The sequence below is a fragment of the Haliaeetus albicilla genome, chromosome 11, assembly GCF_947461875.1.
Source record: "Haliaeetus albicilla chromosome 11, bHalAlb1.1, whole genome shotgun sequence".
In the NCBI taxonomy this organism is placed as follows: Eukaryota; Metazoa; Chordata; class Aves; order Accipitriformes; family Accipitridae; genus Haliaeetus; species Haliaeetus albicilla.
This window is the reverse complement of record NC_091493.1, coordinates 20,105,130-20,126,038: the sequence shown is the minus strand read 5'-3', so window position 1 is coordinate 20,126,038 and position 20,909 is coordinate 20,105,130. Positions and strand designations below refer to the sequence as shown.

At 43.3% G+C, this 20,909-nt stretch overlaps 1 protein-coding gene across 2 annotated transcripts in view; it reads left to right on the top strand.

The window, feature by feature from the left end:
- Window positions 1–20,507, top strand: part of ALOX5 (arachidonate 5-lipoxygenase) — a 34,728-nt gene extending 14,221 nt beyond the window's left edge. Inside the window, exons 5-14 of one of the 2 annotated variants that reach the window (XM_069796519.1) lie at window positions 3,375–3,481; window positions 6,225–6,397; window positions 7,101–7,247; window positions 7,346–7,549; window positions 7,780–7,866; window positions 9,611–9,789; window positions 12,465–12,586; window positions 14,872–14,972; window positions 17,696–17,866; window positions 19,117–20,507. In XM_069796519.1, coding sequence (XP_069652620.1) covers window positions 3,375–3,481; window positions 6,225–6,397; window positions 7,101–7,247; window positions 7,346–7,549; window positions 7,780–7,866; window positions 9,611–9,789; window positions 12,465–12,586; window positions 14,872–14,972; window positions 17,696–17,866; window positions 19,117–19,296 — 1,471 coding nt within the window. In that variant the 3' untranslated portion in view covers window positions 19,297–20,507. The remainder of the gene's footprint in view (window positions 1–3,374; window positions 3,482–6,224; window positions 6,398–7,100; window positions 7,248–7,345; window positions 7,550–7,779; window positions 7,867–9,610; window positions 9,790–12,464; window positions 12,587–14,871; window positions 14,973–17,695; window positions 17,867–19,116) is intronic. The other variant, XM_069796520.1, reaches the window with a different exon arrangement.
- The last annotated feature ends 402 nt before the right edge of the window (window positions 20,508–20,909 follow it).

Below are 20,909 nucleotides of genomic sequence, written 5' to 3'. Positions count from 1 at the left end.
CAAACTGATAAATTAGATTATCAATTTGAATTTATCAAATTTGATAATTTCACTTTCTTTACCTCCCAGAAAGTGCTGGGAGAAGACCCCATGCATATCTGTGAAGTCTTCTGAGATTCAATCAGGTGGGACAACAATACAACCTGTTCACCATGAAACAGAGTCAGGGGTGAGGCCATCCTGAAAAAGGCAAAAAAAATCATAGTTGTTGTGTTGTGCTGTTGTGAATAAAACTGTGGCAAAACCAAGAAGAGGTTCCAAGCAAGGCAAGAAAGCAAACACTGTGCAGCTCTTCTCTTGGCCCAGCTTCAGGAAACAGTCTAGCTCAGAAAACACAAGGAATAACTCCTTTAAGGGAAGAGAAGAGGTGTGAAAATATGCAAAGCCCATGCAGGATCATTGGGATCTTCTCTTGTTACCCTAGCAATGGCATGGTATTCCAAACTTACAAATCCTGTGTTTTCCAAGAGCTGTTGCTTCTTGCATGGTGTTAACCAGTGTGAAACAGCTGTTTCCCAGCTCATTTAGGAGATCTGAGTGATGCAGGAGCAGCAGCATCTGAAAGCTGGAGATGACTAATTTGCCATTAGTAAACATAACCAATTTGGAGGCTACGTTCCCTTTCTAGCAATCCCATCCTGCCAGTCAGTAGCATATCGTCAGAGATTCTGAGTGGCAGCTAAGTGAAATTTGCAAACAATTCAACAGAATGCAGGAACATCTATTTTTGTCATTGGCTATAAGGGCACATCCCCATGAAGTAGGAACCTGAAACTTTATTGAAGATAGCCAGCTATTCTGGAGAACTGATATGACACACAAGAGATTTTTCCAAGGAACAAGAATGCTTCTTGCCTGGCACATTTGGCTGAAAATCCAGACCTATGTCTTTGGTTGGGTGAACCGTGAAAAGCTTTGGAGAATGAGTCTGATAGGCCTTATCTAGCTACCCTGTTGTGCTTTGGGAGCTTGGGGCAACTATCTGCATGAATGGAGTGGAGACACATAGGGGAAGGCGTGGGGTCTTCCTTCAGTTTGAGTGCAGTAGGAAGGAAGACAGGGAGGTGTGTTTGGAAATCCAAGGGCAGGTATAGCAGTGGGCAGCAAGCACATTTAAGGAAAAATATGAGAGCTGTGAGAGTTAGATGAGACTTAGGGGGTAATGGAAGAGGGGAGGGGAAAGCCCTTTTGCTTGGGACATGCAAAAGTGAACTTACAAAGAAGGAGATATGTCTCAGAGATTCCTTCTGCTGTTGCAAGGTTGGATCTTCAGATGCTGTTGGCATTGGATAATTCTTTAAGTTTACAGGATTAATCATGTGTAGGTGGGGATAATCCTGAAGGTTTCTGATGCTGACGTGACTTACACTAAATGGAAACCCTCATCCTGGATTCTGTGCCAGAAACTCACGCTTGCGTAGCTATTTTGGACTAGTCTTGCATTTGGGCAGATTAAGTTCTACAAGCAAGTCTTTGCCATTTTTTCCTTGCTCTGGTTTCTAGTATATACCAGAGACATCTGAGTACTTGATTTCTTGGGGAAAACAGGCTTTTATTTCCTAAGTCCTTTGGAATTTTGTTCCAAGGTAGGAAATGTGAAAGACTGCTTCCTTTAGGAAGTAATCTTTGAAACATCTGAGAATGAATGTATGCCTGGCATTCAGCAGGTCAAACCGTAGCAGGTTTGTGACTAGATCCCAGGTGCTGTGCCTGCTGCTTGGTTTGATCAGACTAATAGCCCCAGGTAGGAAGAGCGCCCTGGGCAGGAGAGGAGCAGTACATACTGGTTCATGTGCCTAGTGTTTCCTAATCTCAGAGCAGTTCTGAAGGAGGGCAGAGGCTCTACAAGACCTTTAGTGGAAACTCTCAAATGAGACAGTCTCAAGTAACTCCTCTCAAGCTACTGAGTTATGTTGTTTAAAATCACTTAAACTTCTGGTCAAGGTCATGCTTCCTCTTGAAGTTCATCTGTGATTCAGACACCTAGTGTCTATCCAGAAAGTCCTGCCCAGTAGTTACCCTCTCTTTGATCCCTGTATGATCATTCTTTGTCCCTGTCAGGTGTGAAGAGACCTCTGGAGAGGCCATCTCCTGTTCCAGGCTAGACAGTTGCCTGAGGTTTACTCCCTAACATGCCTCCAGGCACCTCTTAACCTTGACTGCCACCTGCAGCAGTAGAAACAGTCCATTCTATACGCACCCTGTGTGGGCTCAGTGCAGAAGCAGCTCCTTTGTCTGGGTTATGGTCATGCTGGTCTGGAGTCCTCCTCCAGATTACCACTTGCTGTTCTTCCAGGCTTTTGGTCCTCTTCAGTCACTTCTAATCCAGTTCTTTTTAAGGTGCCTTAGTCTAAGTTTACTGATTATAAATCCACCCTCCTGAGATTCTTCCTCCCTCAAATTCTGTTTGGGAGGATTTCCTGCAACACTGTGACCCTTCTTTACTCCATTATCTATCTTGCTTTTCTTTGTGCAATGTGTGTGCTTTTCTTTGTGCATTTGTTAGTGTTAGTGGAAGTGTTAGTGGAAAGCCAGCTTTCTTTTTCAAATTCATTATTTGCTTTCTAGTCAAAATAAATTATTTCTATTTAATAAAAACAGTTTAGCATTATGTAACAATTTAGGACTTGTCATCTCATATGAGGTGAACTTGCTTGACTGTTGTAGATAGCATACTTTGCTGAATTAGCCCTTTAAGTCAGATGTTTCCGGCTCCCAGCCCCCCATGTTCATGTGATGTCTGCAACCAAGTGACTTGATTCCTGAGGTTAGAGATGAGCATCAAGTTTAACCAGCATTAACCTCTATTTACTTGAGCAAATAGAAAGCTCTCAAAACTCAGGCCTCACGCTGTGTGGGATCCAGTATGGCCTTGGTCGTGGAGATAACTTACAGGAGCTGTTCTCTGTTTAGGAATACCGGCTGGACTGATCCTGGGTTATGTTTGTTCGGGCTTTGTACAAATCACTCGATCTCTTTGTGTCACCATACTCCTTTCTGAACTGGTGCTAATAATGATCTTGGCACTCTCAGCTGATGCTAACTACTGACAATGTGTGAAGCACTAGTTTTTCTGACTATAGTTTTTATATGACATAGGTCTTAAAGCACTGCCATTGTAGACTGCCTAGAACAACTCTAGAATGGAGTTCAGTAAATGCAATAGCAGGGACGGGGCCCTTGAGATGCCTTTCAGGCTTGTGTGTAAAGGTACAGTTACCAAATTTAATTCTGTAGGGTGACCAATCTCACATTCCACCACTGAAAAATTTATTGTGTGCAGGTATATAAAAGGGTGGAAAAGAATGGGGAAGAGTATTGAGGAAGCTGGAGATTATTTTTTTCAGAGATGTTTTGTTTCGTTTTATTTTTAGGATGGAGAATCTCTATGTCAACCGTTTCATGCACATGTTCCAGTCCTCCTGGAGTGATTTTGCAGATTTTGAGAGGATCTTTGTCAGAATCAGCAACACAATCTCTGGTGGGTTTGTCAGCATTTGCTCATGTTTGCATCATAGAATGACTAATTAGTTGTCTTGTACGTATCTGATTAGAATGCAAGTGGCTGACCCGCACTTCTGCTCTCCTATGATTTTTCATAAATAAAGTGTAATCTCAGACTGCTGATCACACCAGCAGCCTGCAAGACCAAAAAGTGAAACTAAGACCTCACACAAACTAAAATTACTGGGAATCGCTCAGTGGCCTTCTCTGTCCTGAGCTATACTGGAGGTCAGGCCAGTTGGGCATCTTAGTCCCTTTTGGCTTTTAGAAATGTATTTTCAGATATGTGCAAGTCTCATAGGATAAATTTTCATAAGTATCTTGCATCTAAACCTAGAGATAGCTTAGTGGGAGCGCTTTTCAGAGCATATTATCTTTTATAGCATTTTTGAATGCTTCTTGACCCTGTCCCAACAAGGGAAGGGTACCACTACCTCAGTTCTGCTGTCATAACCTCACCTGTAGCTCCCCTCAGTCAGTTCTCATGGGCCATTTGTGTAATGATATATGGGGCAGCTCAAATGCTTTTCAGTGGAAAATTTTTCCCAACGGGGGTCATTTTGACAGAATTCATTTAAGGCATGAAAGCCCATGTTGTTAGGCCAATAGGGTTGCAAAGAGCTGGGGATGACCTGAGAGCTGTAACTCTTCACTTGGTCCTGCTGCAGCCAGGACAGGCTGTCAGACCACAACCTGAGGAACAGTGATTCTTACGGGAAATTAGCATGAGCTAGGCCTGAAAAGGCTTGTGGCATTTATCCAAAATGTCATCTCTTTTAAAAAATGTGTCAGAATTAGTTGTGCATACTGCATTAAATGTCCTGCTGTGCTTTCCATTTTATACTTGCATCTTCTTACTAGAAGACAAAAATCCCTCTCTAAGAGTGTGAGTTTCACTTTTGTATTCAGGGCCATTCAGTTTCTGCAGTATCTTTCATACTGTTAAAAACTCCATTGATGTAGTATTAACATATCAAAGATAAAATTTCTTTAACCCTTTTCAATGTGGAAATCTGAGCAGTTGCTTGAAAATGCACTAAAAAGAATTGCAGGCAGACATGGGTTTTGAAGTTTGTGGTGTCAGTTCTGTAAAGCAGGGCTGGGAAGCTTTTGATTTGTGAGCCAGACCCAATCTTCCACTATAGCCCATGATTACATTATTTTACTTTATTTTACCGTAATATTGGATATAATAGATACACAGTGTGTGGCTCCACAAATGTGTGTGAATAGCCTGTTCAGACTCTGCAGAGTTCCTCCTGCTCTCAAGTTTTGCTCCTCTTCAGGCTGCCTAAGGACCAGTTAACAGAAATAAGAGTAATTTCTGCGGTCTTGGGTATAAAATAAAGCACACGAGGTGGCCAGAGCTATTAAAAACTAATTACAGCATTTTTTTACACTTAATAAGATTGCTTCCTAAAACTTTTAATACAAGAATTAGATATGATCTACAATTAATTTAATTAATAACATTTCCATGCTCATGAGGAAAGCTCCAATTCTGTGAGTTTTAAACGTTAAGCATCAGTCTCAGATACATTAATGCAATTCTGAATCTGCTTATTTGCAAGCCTTGGCAGAAACAAGGCTAATGGAGAAGGTCATTCAAGGCATTTTTCAGTCATGAAGTTTCTGTCCAAGGTGATGAGTCATTTTTTGCTTGGTGTAGACTTCAGATACAGCTCCAGACTCATTATGCAATTGACAGAGATGATGTAAATGTCAACTTTAAGTAAACTTAACTTTTTTCCGCTCTGTTAGAAAGCATTGTGAGTTTTGAGACTTTTTTTTAATTATTACTGCATTCCTTCAGGCCTATCTTTTTCATCCTTTCACTCTTTGAAGAAAAATAAATTGCTTTCAGAAGAAGTTCTCCCTTATCTGAAAATAGGCATCAGTGGAAAACTGTACTTGCTTCATTTTTCCCCTGAAGACACCAATGGGATTTTTCACATTTAATCATGTTTTTTCTGACTCTGAATTTGTAGGCTGAAGTTGCGACACGACATTACGAAACAGAACACTGCAATTGTGGGAAACATCCGGTAGTACTACATATGCAACAGTAAAGAGATGGAGTACCCCAAACTGTATTTTATTAAGAAGAGATGTTAATCTGGGTTTACATTAGCAATTGGAATATAAACAGAGGAAAATAAATGTTAAACAAGCAAAAGAAAAAAATGAGCAGTTTTACTGAGTCAAAGTCAGACCCCTTCTCCAGGTGTCCCTCACCCAGCTCCACCTAAGAGAACTGCTCCAGCCACTGCTGTTCTTTCCCTACCCACATTGCTCTGTATTTCTCTTCTCCTGCCTGTGCCATCTTTTCTGGACTCATCCCTCTGTATTGTATACCCTGAGAATTTGAAGAGTGAGATTTAAATATATCATGGAAGACCTGACAAGGTGGTCTGCAGATGGAGAGAGTATTTTTCATAGGAGTGGAATATTTTACTCCTCATTGCTTCTGTACATGGAGAAACAAATTATTATCAATTTAATTCTTCTCAAAGTGAAAAGCAAAGATTATATTGTCCATTTAACTTAAGTGATTTTTCTTAAAATTCTATGGCACCTTTTGAAGCCTTTTCTTGCTGCTTTCTTTAGTCAAAGTTGCAGTGCAGTATAACAAAAAGTGGGGAGGAAAGGAGGAATTCTACAATGCAGTAGGATATTGATGCAGTGCAGTTATTGATACTCCAGGCTTGGTTTTCCTTTAGAATATGTGATGCAGCACTGGAAGGAAGATTTTATGTTTGGCTACCAGTTCCTGAATGGATGCAATCCTGTGCTGATCCGGAGATGCACAGAGATACCCAAGAAGTTGCCAGTGACTATGGATATGGTAGAATGCAGTCTGGAGAGGAACCTGACCCTGGAGGAGGAAGTGAAGGTACGGCTCTGAGTCAGGTTGGACTCCATCTGTTCCTTCTCATATCCTCTAACCTGCAAACCCTGTTCTAACTGCCTTCAGCCACATCTCCTCTCTTTAGGCTGTATGGTTGATCATGGCAAAGCCAGTTGTCTCTGCAGACTGGCAACATTTCTGCTGACTGTTTTCTCCTGCTGTCCTGGAGTTGCAGGCCATGCCTTTCTCTAAGTCCAATCAAAGAGATGTCACCAGGAGGTGAACAGTCCTTTTCAGCAGTTTCCTCTGAAAGGTTAGGGATCGACCTACTGCCTCAGAGGGGAAAAGTGCCTCTCCCTTTCCTGGTAGGGTCTTACCCTGTTGTCACCTGCAGAGTTGAACTAACATACTAAAGAAGGGTTTGCAAGGATGGTGCTTTGCTTTTGTTTGTATGATGAGCATGGGGGTCTCTTCAGCTGGCAGTGTGAAACTTGTTTGCATCTTAGTGTCACTGTATGAATGCCAAATCAGACTCAGCAGACACAAGGCAGGTAGTTTGTGTAAAGGTGCTTGCTGTCTCAATGGCATCATCCCTGAGCCACCATGAGCAAGGGGTGGGCTGGTGGCCGCTCATAACCACAGGGCACAAGCCAGCCTTTGGCCAAGACTTCCTAATCTTTGTTCTGAGCCTTGCTGCTTGCACTCTGTTAAACCACATCATGCTTTTTTTCCCCCCCCCCTCCCTCAGCAAGGAAACATTTTCATTGTGGACTACGAGCTGCTGGATGGTGTGGATGCCAATAAAACAGACCCGTGCACAATACAGTACTTGGCTGCACCCATCTGTCTGCTGTATAAGAATCTGGAGAATAAAATTGTACCCATTGCAATCCAGGTGGGCTTACTATCAGGGTCTTTAAAGGGACACATTGCTTGTTGTCTCACCTTAAACACGAATGACTTGGGGTTTTGTATTCTTTTTATATCTTTCAGCTTGGTCAAGAACCTGGGCCAGACAATCCCATATTCCTTCCTTCAGATGCCACATATGACTGGCTGCTAGCTAAAATTTGGGTTCGCTCATCTGATTTCCACATCCACCAGACAGTGACCCATCTCTTACGGACACACTTAGTCTCAGAGGTGTTCAGCATAGCTATGTTCCGGCAGCTGCCTGCTGTACATCCCCTCTTCAAGGTTGGTTCTTGCATGAAGGGATGTATGTGAGTCAGGGAGGTTATCGCATTAGTTTGACAAAGCAAAAGGAAGTCCTGATGATAGTTCAGCTGAGATAGTTTGGCTGGCTGCCCTGCAAGGCAACATACAGCTAAGCCACCAGAACTTCCAGGACTTCAAACATTACACCTGATTGCTGTTGAATTCAGTCAGAGAGTTTGCCTTCTTTCATTGTTCATCCCATTTCACAGCTCTTGGTGCCACACATGCGGTTCACAATAGCCATCAATACCAAAGCCCGAGAACAGCTTATCTGTGAATGTGGCCTTTTTGACAAGGTAAGTAATCCCGTTTGTGAATCTTCATTATTCTTCATGATTCTGTATGGTTCCTTTACCATCACATATTGCCTTGTTTCTTTACCTTTCTACTAAGGGGCAAACATAACTAATATCACCTGAGAAACTGGCACACAGAACTGATACCGTGGTGTGCTAAAGATGTTATCTTTTAACTCTAAGTAGCCAATTCAGAACTGGTCAATGTCAGTAGTGAGTCAATATCTCACTTACTCATAGCTGATGTGGCTTTGGGGTTTGAGTATAGGAGTGCAAGGTAACATAATATGCACATACATCCCTGCACATATATGCACACAGTTAAGTCCCCAATTTCTTTTAAGTACTCAGTTATTCATCTTGGGGCAGGGTGGTGAGCAAAAGAATTTGTGATTGCAAAAGGAAATTTGCATCAGAGAAAGACGTGTAGATAAGATAGATTTCTAAGCCCACAAGTAGTGGGTGTAGATTCCAGCCTGTCTTCTTGAATTGCCATAAACAGCAGATCTGCAGATCTGCTAGGATTAAAATTCAGCTTTTGTCTGAGTCAGTAAAACATAGCCATATATCATGGACTGTGGTGCAGCTTTTAGGTCAAATCTGAACATCTAAACCTGACTGCACTGGTATTTAACATGTGCCCAGCCCTTCCTCCCATGGCTCCCCGAGAAATGGCAGGCTGCATCTAGGAACCGCAACAGGTTGGCATGCAGCAGTCTCTGTGACAGGATGCTAGCAGCAAATGGGAAGTTTGTGGAGCTTTCAGAAGCCCTTTCAAAGAGGGAGCCTGTGTTTCAGGACAACTCTGTCCTCCTTACACCTCTGGCACCAGACAAAAAATAGCATCCATGCTGCAGAGTTTTTCACCCAAGGAGAAAAGAGAGGTTAAATCCAGGCACCTTCCTTGTCTTCTGTACTCCACTGCTGACTGTGGAGACCTGGCAGGCACTCCCATCCCTTTGAACAGAAGCATAATGTCTGTACCCCATGCATGTGGGATGAGTGTGTGGCCAGTGGGGAGCCTGGGGTTCCAGAATTTGTTGGTTCCAACGTAGATGCACAACCAGAGGACTATAAGTGTAAGCTGACTATTGTTACAACACTAGCATCATATGCTATAGAAAAGCAACATTTGGGAGCTTTTGTGCAGTGATTATCTAAAGAGATTTGCAGTCCTGTTTGTTGTGGACATGCTGCGTTTTCCAAAAGTAACGTATACTGAAACTCTGGCCAATCCTCATCAGTAGCCACCCAGCGGGATTGATCTCCTGGCTTAAATCCCAGGATGGCTAACGGTAGCCTGCATCCCTAAACACTTTCTCCTAAACCACTCTGTAGCAGCTGTGGGTGTTTTAGCAAAAGTCCTGTTCTAACGCACTCGTGGCTGCCTTCCTTCCTTCATACACATGCTGGTTCTGGAGCATAGGGCTGGCAGAAAGTGCTTTGGGTTTGATACTTCAATGTTGCTGTACTTTATTCCATTATAAGCAGATGCTGTACCTGTGGAGAAAATGTGGATATTAACAGTGATTCATGGGAGAGGTATGAAATCTGTGATGTCAAAATGCACAGTTGCGGTAGACCTCTGCACTTCGGTACTTTTTTTGTGTGAAGATGTGGTTTTCTCCTTGAAAAACAGATTCACCAGCATTTTGAATAGCATCTCCTGCGAATTTGGAGAGCCAGTCTCAGCAAAAAGTGAACATAATCTCCTACTGTTCCTGTCTTGCCATTCTTCCTACAGGCAAATGCTACAGGTGGAGGAGGACATGTACAAATGGTGCAGAAAGCAATGAAGGATCTGACTTATAGCTCCCTCTGCTTCCCTGAGGAGATCAAAGCTAAAGGGATGGACAGCAAAGAGGATGTCCCCTACTACTATTACCGGGATGACGGCATTAAAGTTTGGGAGGCTATAAAGAGGTAAGAGACCGTAGGTCTAGAAATGGCTAATAAAGTCACTGTCACAGAGACACAACTTCATTTTCTCTCTGATCACTCTGCTCTTCATCACAACCTTGTGAACAGCACCTGGGCTGTTTAGTCATGTGGTGCCTTTTCAATCCAGCGTATCTCATCTGAGGAAAAATATATAGTCAAGCACACACCCTTGTTAATTCCTGCTTTTTTCAGCCCTGTTTTCTTGCATTCTGTATTTCAGAGGCCCCTTTATAAGTATGTACTCTTCTATAGGATTTCACAGAGCTTAGTGAGTTGGAATTTAGCCCTGCAAAGGGAATTTAATTAGCTTTTTGGTTTTAGCTATGCACAAACCAAGAGAGAACCCAGCTCTCTGAGCCAGGCACATGAGCTCACCAAGGTTCTTGTGGAGTGGAAATGTAATCTTGGCTTGCATAAGAGTTGTGTCTTGAAACTCAATAAATTAGGCATTAACTGATTTGAGCAAAACCCTTCTTAAAATGCCTTAAAATTGCAAGGCCCGAGTTTTTTCAGGAAGGGCAGCAATTCTGAGTCAGGAGAGGTACTGCAACGCTGCTCAACCACACCAACGTGGCTCCTTTTCAGATATGAAACACTGCCTCAGAATGGAATGATTCATATGTTTTTTATTCTACAGTGGCATTTCATTTAACAAACATATTTTTGCATGGCATAAGTTGCTTGCTAATATGCAGCTGTTTCTGGTCACATGGCTTTTGAAAAGCATGTTCATTAAAAATCAGATCTTTTATGTACACAAAGTAGGGGGTTTATAATGCAAGCATAATGTTTAAAGTGTTGGGTACATCTTTGTCTCCTGTGTTTTCTCTGTGTTTTGGCAAGGGGTTATCTTGCAATATTTCCTGCAATTGTTAGTGCCCATTTGAGAGGAAAGGAAGTTATAACTTTTCTGTGGTTGTTTTCTTGATGTAGTCCGGTTTTTGTCCCTATTCTCTTTCCTGTGTTTTCTTTGCTGATTGAGATATGCCTTTTCAAATACCAGGTAGTACTTAGGAAACTCAATTTAGTTTGACTGTTTGTGGATGTTAACCTAACTGGAGGAAGGTGTTACACTGCCTCAAGCTGAGAGATCCTTCCTAAGTGAATAATTTGGTTTGTAAATGGCATGGGCAGTACTCTTTTGAGTGTGTGATATCCTGACTCATGAACCCATGGTCATGCATGTGTCTAGTCACCATGAATCTCCTACACTCTGCAGGGGTGTCAGTCTCCACTCTTTTGATGAAATAACTTCTATCCCCAGCAGTGCTTCACATGTGGTAGGTGGCCTAGACTTAAGAAAGCTGATAAGGTTGTCCCTATAGAAACAACGAGGCTCACATGGCAAATTTTTAAACCCCTTCTTTAATAGTCAGCTTCTTATTTCTGATCTAACTGCAGATAGACATTCCAACCCAAAAAGCCTCATCCACAGTTCACATACTGATCTATATTTGCATGGAAGGGGGTCTAAAATACTGCCGTTGTGTAAGAGAAGGATTGCCTTCTGTATGCATTTGGCACAGGTGCCAGGTTGTGGATGTAGAGCTCATGCAGGGCAGCTTTATCTCTGCACGTTGCAGGGTTTTTCTTTTCCTTTGGCTTCCTCTGGAAGCCAAAATTACTTAAACTCTTGGTTTTTATGCAGTTGTTTGTCTGCCTCAATAGCAACTCTTGACCTGGTTGGCTAGTAGAAACCACATTGACAGATTTGTAACGGTCTCCAAATTGCAATAAATTGATAGCTTATTAGGGGAGAAATCTGTACTGGATAACAGTTCTTAATCCCATCAGTCAGCTTCTGCAGTCAAATGTTTCACCCTCTGGGTTGTTGTCAAAATATTTAGCGAGAGATTATAGACACCTGCAGAGCTAACAGAATATCTCAGCATAGCTCAGGTAACCAGTCATTCAGTCATGAAATGCAAAGCTTCAGGAAATCAGGCTTACCTATTTTTACTGCTTTCAGAACTATTTCTATTACCTTAGTAACCAAGAGCCTTTCTTTCTGAGGTGAGTTAGCCTGGGAAGCTTTTATAGAAAGAGGGATTTTGAGAAGAGGAACTGAACAGGGAGGAGATGTCTGCTGTATGCAGTGGGTGTAGGAAAAATATCTAGACCTCTTCTCCCCAAGAGAAGTTTCCTGGGCTTTGGAGTATGCCACTTGGGTTTTGTAAAAAGGATGTGCGGTAGAAGGCGATCAACTATTTGAATGGTATTCAGGAGCAGCTTTGGAGTATCCCACATACTAGGGATATGCCAGTATCACAATTTGGGAATCCCTGTTACCAGTGTGAGAGCCATGTGGATATGCCAGGGGGAGTCTGCCTTAAGTGAAGAAAAGTGATGAGAGAGGTCTGGGCAGGAGCAAAGCCTCAAATAAGAGAATAAAGCATACAGGACTGTTCAGGGGAAGCAGTGTGGTCCAGCATCTTTTTGTTGGGGGAGGAAGTGATGCTGCAGTCAGAGATGAATCAAAGTTGCCTCTATGCATTCCCACTGCTTGTGGGAAGGAGGTAGGAGGGTGCTGAGACCTGTTCTTGCCCTTCTCTCTTTCCCCGTGCAGCATCTGCAAGGTCAGTAGAAGGTCTTCAGGGAATGACAGGCTTGCTTTCTCCTTTTTGTTTCGTCTTGTTCATTTGTTACTGTGTCTGCAGTTTTGCAGAGGATGTGATTCAAATCTACTATGAGAGTGACGAGGTGGTGTGTGAGGATGTGGAGCTCCAGGCCTTCGTCAAAGACATTTACGTCTATGGGATGAGGGGCGTGAAGGCCTCAGGTAACGTATGATGGCCCAGCCAGGTCTGCAGCTTGTCAAGTCCCTGCTGACAGCAATGCTGCATGCACAGCATGCCTTGGACTGTTGGAGACCCTCTCCCTTCTTGGCCCAAAGATGCTCAGTTTTATGGGTGAGACCCTGGATCAGGCCCTCCCTCCCTCAGGAGACAGGTCCTTCCTTTGCCACAGATTCTCACCATGATCTTGGGCAACTCATGTAATCTCTCTGTACACTGGGGGTTGGTCCTTTGATCTTGTCTGCTCATGCTTTAAGCGTTAGGGGAGGGGCTGTCTGTATGTGCTGTTGGAACCACCACGCAGACTGATAGAAATCACAAGGAGCAGCGAGACCCCCTTGAATCCTCTCCTCCAAACCTTGCATGAAATAAGAACAAGAACCTCCCCAGGAGTATATTGCTACACTTTGCATTTGTTCAGCATCGGTGTCATCGTTGAGCTGTTCTTCTCTCTTCAAGAGAAGATACCCATAATTATTTCCAAGAAATACTTTCTTTTGCTCTGTCTCCTCTCACTGCCTCTCATTTCTTGCAAACCATTACTTGGCTGTGGGAGCTCTCACCCATAACATGGCTCTATTCTCCCACCTGAGTTAACACTCTCCTGCCTTTCCCTAAAGATGTTTTTTTCTTTCACTCACATTTTGTCCAAGAAGGTTTTCAGGAATTTATACAGGTGGGTGGGGATTCTTCATACTGTCCTGACTGATTTCCATCTGGAAGCACCTGTTGGCCAGTGATTTGGGGCAGATGGCTTTGGCATTGCATGCACACATATTTGTGTGTGAGACCTCCAGGCAAAACTATGATGTTTCCACTCATTACCAGTATGCACTGGTATATAACAGCCTCCTGGGCTCTACCTGCCTGGACAAGCAAAGGATTGGGGGACACCTAGTTGCTATCATTTTTGCTTATCTAGTTGTCTCTTAGGAAAAGCTTAGAAATGGCCTGCTAGTAGGAACTTCATGCCTGACCTAAGCATCTTTGTATGGGACAAGTACTGACCCTTTCCAGGGCTACAGCTGGGGTGGGACACTCTAAGCACCACTGGTGGCAGGACTGCCACTAAAGGGGGAAACCTGCCAGGCTTGCAGCATCCCTGTCTGTACTGCTGCCACTCCAAGGGCTGGGGCAAAGAGCAGGGGGTCTTGGCTGGTCTGTAAAGAATGGAAGGAGGATGAATGGGGGAGGCTGTTGCACCCGGGCCCCCCCCTGCAGTCTCCATTCCTGCCCTGGGAGGGCTGCTCTGACTGGGAGCATGCCAAGCCCCTTTAAAGATGAGCACAATGTGCTTAGGATAGCAGGACGCAGGAGGGGATGGTGCATCCTCTCCTCTTCAGGCTTGGTGGCTGGCCAGAGCTACCATGTGCCTCTTCCCCCTCTCAGGTTGAGTTCACGTCTGCATCAGGTTGGTGGTGAAGATGTGAAGCAGCTGGCACAGGCAGTCTGAGCAGGGGCAGCTCACCCTAGGGTGCTGACAGGTCTCTAGGTATCCTGGGACCTGTGGTCACATTGGGCTGGGATAGGGAGTACGGCACAGGAATGTGATGTAGTGGGGATAGGAGAGATACAGGCTTGGGGGTGCTTTGGTAGCAAAATATTTCCCTAGTCCCTGAGTATTCCCTTCTTTCTTTGTATAGCTCCATTTGATTATTCCCCTTCAAAGACAGCTTGATGCAACTACTTCTGTTCCTCATTCTGTTGTTTCTCTTTCAGAAGTTCTCATTTCCTCACTTCCCATTTCAGCAAATAAGCTCTCCCTGCACTTGCCCTCACAGTGCACTTGATCTCTGAGCCTCGGGCCTTTATAAATACAAGCACATGGTTATTTGCTCCTTGGCATGAACCTTCCCTGCTTGCACTGCAGACTGAAGAAAAAGAGAGCATCTGAGGCCCCTGCCCTGTGGACTCTCTGTGTTCCTTGCTACAGGGTAGGTAGGGTGAGAGGACAAGGATACAGTATTATTTAAAGGTGTAATTATTTTTTGCTTTTCCCTTAAGGAACGCCACATACTTTGCAAACAGTGGTGATGCCTCACAAACCTGTATGAGGTAAGGCAGGATCACTCTGTTTTTTACGGCTGGACAGCCAAGACACAGAGAGGTTGAGTAGCTCCTGTTAGACCACACAGCAAGATTCAGAAAGAGAATTCCCTGCTCTTCCCTGACTGCTGCACAGTCCTCTAACTCATGCCTTTTGAGTAGCTGGTTACCACTGGGTTACTTCATAGCTGGGTTACTTAAGCTTTTCTTCTCCCTCATTTAGGGTTTCCTAAGATGATCAGGACACGAGAGAAGCTAGCAGAATATCTCACAGTGATAATATTCACCACATCGGCCCAGCATGCAGCTGTGAATTTTGGTCAGGTAGGAATTTCTGGGAAGACTGTTCTTCTTTCTGGGCTAGGAGGTGCATCTACCAGGGCAAAGTCTGAGAAATGGTTTTAGGTAGATGTACAGACATTACATTACTCTTTCTCATCAAAATAACTGCAGAGCCATCTGCAAATCCCCATGAAGCCTGTGGAAACTGAAGTATTTTGGAAGCTGAGAAAGGCATTTTGAGTCCTAAATATGTACCAAAGCTCAAATTTAGGGATTCTAACTTGTATATTTTAGTTTTAGTGATTTTATTATGGGGAACAACTTTTTTAAGCATTTAAATGGGTTGCTAAGACCTCTTTCAGAAATGGTGAAGGGTTCAGATGCACATTCTAGCTACCATGCTTTCCAGACATCACCTGAACTGCCTGGATATGATATGTGCTGGTAGTCTGTGGCACATCCTGCAATGAAATGCAATGACTTATGCTAAGTGGCTTTACTTTGCATTTGCTGTGAATGCATGCATGGGTGACTACTGTGGGTTGCTGTTGTAAGCTGTGCTAATTTGGCAGTGTGCCTGTGCCAAAGCAGCATACATCCCATCTTCAGATGTGGCTTAGGGAACATGTGCAGCGCAGCTCAGTGCTGTGACTGCAGTCCACGTAGCTGCATACACCATCTGTCTTTGAGTTGGTGCAGCTGCCTGTTTCCAACAGCTCAGTTCCAGCAGTACAGATCTAGCTGGCCTGATGGAGCATTTACCAAGGGTCCTGAGTTAACTAGTTCAAAGCTGCCTTGCACATCTGCAGGACCTCCACTTCTACTTTCTGCAGCAACACAGACAAGCCTCTACAAGGTAAAGTCTCATTGAAGTCAGTGGGATAGAAGTCCAGATCTTCAATGATATCTAGATACTTAACCTCCACTGACATACATTGAAATTGATGCTCCCTCTGACATACATTGGTGTACATAGAAATTTGAAGCAGTACATCTGTGAGGATCAAGGCTTTGGTCATGTGTGGTCATTCAAAAGCACCAATGTGCTTAATATTCCCAATGCATGGAAAGGGCATTGCTGCTCATTTCTTGAGTTTGCAAGCCAACTGGCAACTTTGAGCTTCCTCTATGATGTTTAATGTGTCACATACTGATAGCCTGTGTTATCCCTGCCTGCCTTTACTGACATATATCTACCCTGAAACTATAGTAACAGCTTGCCTTTCAAATGCTGTTTCTTCCAACATCAAGGCATTTTGGAAAGCAGACTTCACAGCCAGAAGAAAATCTCTTTGTCAGTCTGTATTGAACAGAGTTTCTTCACTGAGTGGATGGTTGGTCACTGGAACAGGCTCCCCAGGGAAGTGGTCATGGTGTCAAGCCTGTCAGAGTTCAGGGACGATATGGACAATGCTCTTAGTCATATGGTTTAGTTTTAGGTAGTCCTGTAGAGAGCAGGGAATTGGACTCAGTGATCCTTATGAGTCCCTTCCAACTTGAGACATTCTATGATTCTATGAGCTTTTTTTTTTGTCACATGTTCTGGCTTCAGGCATGGATGATCTCACAGATATGGAGGGAGACCATCTTTCCTATGGCAATTATTCCCAAACACATCCCACATCACTCTCCATGTTGACCCTCCTGTCCATCCCTGCAGCTCAGGATCCCTGGAGCAGGTCTAGAGCCAGGTGTCGAATGAACCCACACTATTCCTGTGCCACATCCGTGACCAGGCACCTCTGCAACTATTCACTTCTAACCTGTCATTACAAGTGATTAAGACATCTCCCAACCTCCCCCTCAGGAAATCCTGTCTGTTCAAGTACCACTAAGAAACCATCTCTTAATATTGTCCAGGCTATTAGGGTTTAGCAGGGAGCCTTCAGAGAATGAGAGGTGGAATTTGGCATGCAGAGGATCTTCAGCCCATCAGCAAAAGGGTCTTCAGCCATGGGAAAAAATGGCAGAGAGAGGGCTGAGGGTAGGAGGAAATGGCTATGCATTGGAGAGAACAGATTGAGGACAGTGTAAGCATGGCACACAGCTGAGATGGGACTTTTCTTCAGGCAGGGCAGGGGATATGTATGAAGGTAATGAAAAAGTGCTTGGAAAAGAAAGAGTTATGGTAAGCGCAGCATCTCAGATGGCGGCAAAACTTGGGCTCATATCTGAGGCAAAATGAGACATCACCATCCCACAACACTAAAGCTGGCCAGAAGTGATTCTGAGTTCCCAGTCTGGCACTCACCATGGGCACATCCACATGCCATATTCCATGATGCACCAGCATCCTTTGCCCCTCTTACTGCCTGACCACAGTACTGTGGGCATGTTCTTAGAGCAAATTTTGCAGAAAAGAGCAACTGGAGAAAAGGAGATTTTATCAATTATAGATTTTTTTTATCAGAGGTTGCCTCAGATTATCAGAAGAGATCTTCGTTTAATAAAATAGCTAAGTCCTTAGCCTGGCTGGTGAATCTGGGCCATGTGGCCCATGCATGTGGTTAGCAGAATAACTACTCCTATTTAGACAATCCAACTCTCTCCCTTGCGAGATCCTGAGAAAGACAGTCGGGACTTCCTTGTCTCCTTCAGACCTTCTCTAGAGCACCTCTCTGTCCTTTAGTTCATATCTTCTCTTTCTGAGAGGCTCATATTACAGAAGCAAACTCCCTGGTGTCAAGACTCCTGATTTTCTTTGCAGTGTTCCTAAATACCAGCCACTGTAGCTTTTCACTGTGCTCTCTTGCTTTGTTGTGCAGTATGACTGGTGTTCCTGGATTCCCAATGCCCCACCAACAATGCGCCACCCTCCTCCGACAGAAAAGGGGACAGTCACCATCGAGCAAATTGTGGAGAGTCTGCCAGACAGGGGACGTTCTTGTTGGCATCTTGGAGCTGTCTGGGCCCTGAGCCAATTCCAGGACAATGAAGTAAGTCGACCTCCCTTCCCTACGTGGTGGAAATGTAGGTGAGACAACAAGGGCCGTGGCAAGACCACACAGACTCACAAGATTGTAGTGCTGCTCTGTTCTTTACTTTACCATGTTTGCCTTTCTGTGGAGGGATATCAGTGGTGTGGGTTTACCCTTGTTCTGCCTGGTGTAAATCAACTCTGAGCAAGAAGTCATATTTTTACGCTGAGGCTGGTTTTCAGCCAAAATTAAAGTTTCTAAACCCAAGCATGGCATTGCTGAGTAAGGATGCTGGTGTGGGAGGAAGAGGGGTGCAGAGGCACATGTCGTTTTCTCCACTCCTTTTCCCAGCAGCACTGGTGGAGAAGTTACAGCACCAGTGTCCCCATGTCCTGCCCCTTTGGAAAATCTGCCCCAGTGCTATGTGCACTACAGCTGTGGCTTGTGCCTGGCTGTTGTGGAGCGCAAACAAAATAAGCCTACAGGAGGCTTTGCAAGCATGGTCTATAGCCATTTCCCTCTTGTAAAATGAGGTTGTAGGTACTTGGCTGTCTCACCCAAGGGCTGTGCCTGGAGGATGTGTTTTGAAGTCCTTAAATGGAAAATGATGGGCAGAGGGTACTTCAAATGAAGTTTCTCTTTAAGAAGAAAGCAGATTTCAGCTGGGCAGCTGGTATCATGGGAAATAGTTACCTAAAGCAGGTAATGTGCCAGTATGCATATTGGCAATACAGTATTCAGGGCACCCTTAGAGTCTAAGCTGACTAAAGCAACTGTCAGGTTGATCTTTGAAGGACAGTTTTAAGTCAACAGAAACTTCCATTGCCACTGAAAGAAGCAGACATCTTCCTTTTTCATCCCTGGCTGTTAATTCCCCTCCCATGCTGTCCTTTACTTTAGCAGCACAAATGTTTGAGTGCCTATGCAGAGATCTCATTTGGGAAGCTGATCTGGCTGACCACTAGCCTGAATAAAAGTGCTTATTTTTGAGTGGATCAGCTCCTTGCAAGTGTAGGAGATGCCACACAGACCGCCTGAACCAGCACTGCAGAAAGATGCAGGGATGGAAAGAAGCAGCCAGTGGTGGAGAGAGGATGGCACAGCATCTTTCATTGGCAGTGCCAATGTAGGCTAGCTTAAATATTGATAGTACTATTTTAATAGTAGCATTTGTGAGGCTCTGGGTGTTGTTCTGCTGGATGACATAATGTTGAAACAGAATAGCCTTCGCTTTCTCAAAGCATGATTTCTTGCTGTTTTTCAATTAGCTGTTCCTAGGCATGTACCCAGATGAACACTTCGTGGAAAAGCCGGTGAAAGAGGCTATGGCAAAATTCCGCAAGAATCTGGATGAGATCGTCAATGCCATCGCCGAGCGCAACAAGAACAAAAAGCTTCCTTACTACTACCTTTCCCCAGATCGCATTCCCAACAGTGTTGCTGTTTGAGCAGATACCCAGGAGAGTTTGGAGGCATGTAAAGCTAATGATGCTTTCCTGTTTACATATGCTTCTTTTCAATGAACTTTCAGAAATGGATAAAATAAGAAACCCACCCTCTCCATCCGAGCTGACCCATAGTCTATTTGGACTTTCAAAACAAATTTGATTATGACTGATCTTGCAGACAAAGCCTAGCTGACGACCCTCTAGGTCAAATTTGTTACAAGTTTATTTTTCCAAGATTTTTTAATTAATCTTAGAATCAGTATCCATGTTTCTGTTAGCTTTCCCTCTCCTGGTCAAAACAGCATAATCACAGATTTGCTTATCTTACTCAGTGAAAATAGTATCACAAGCAATAAGCAAGCCACATCTTTAAAATCTTTCCTATTTTTAATAGGTGACACTGGTGACATATAAAAATATAATCTTTAAAGTTTATGCATTGTTTTTAATCTGATTAAAACAAATGTTAAATATTTTCATGTCATTATCAGGGTAAAGGTAGAAGCAGAACATGTTCTTAATATAGCTGATGGGTTTTTATCACTTTCTTACTGAGTTCGTGTGAAATGAGATAGCCTGATTCACAAGAGATGAAGATTTTTTACCTACATAAACCTATATATTTTCTATGTAAAACTAGGAAGGTTTGTTTTAGCCTCTGTCAGCAGAGTTTGATGTCATTCATACGTACAGACAAATGTTTTGCTTAGCACAATGGCAACAAGTACAGACCTAGCAGCGCTTACACTTGATTTCTGTTTCATTGCTGAGACTGCTGGGTTTTGTGGATAGTTTCTTCTGTTTTGTGGGGGATGAAGAGGCTACTTTGTATAATGATAAAAGTTGTGGAGAAGGGTTAATTGGCAGCTTCTAAGAGGAATCTTTAGATTTGGCCAATTAAGCATAATTGGCATGTTCCACCTTGGTTAGAAACAACTGAGTTTTGTCTGTTTTGTTTAGAGGTGATTACATTCAAATACTTGGGCTGTGGTTAAAGTTGAGAGAGTCACTGAGATAATGAAAGCTAAAACGACGTTTGGAAAATTTAATCTTTTATGGTTTGGGAAATTTAAGAGTTGTAGTTTTGTTAATAACATTTTTGGTTTATTTTTCCCAGAATTTGTTCCTTGTACTAGCTTCACCAGCCTGCAGTGTGTTTTCTCAATACATAAGAAAGCTTCTTGTGCTAATAAAACAAAACTGAACAAGAACATCTAACTTTTATTTCTTAACTCAATATCTAATCCTGTATTTCTCAAAAAACTTGTAGGAATAAGCACAGTGTACTGTGTAGAGAAATGAAGCTCCTGCACTTTAAGAAATATAGTTATTTCTATCATTCATATGTGATTTGGAAAAGGGTATTACTAAATTATATGCCCTTTCTGTTTCATATGAAACACAGGCGTGGAAACTGATTTTAGACCCTTTACAGTGAACTGATTGCCTTTTTCTCCCTCCAGCTAAAGAGTTTCAGCAAAAATGTGGAAGGTAAGACCACTTCCTGTTATTGAGGAAGTACATTTAAGACTTCTGCATCTTCCTTTTACTGCAAACCATGAGAAGTGATGACTATAGGAGGCAAGACATGCAATTGTGTAGCAACACTGGAA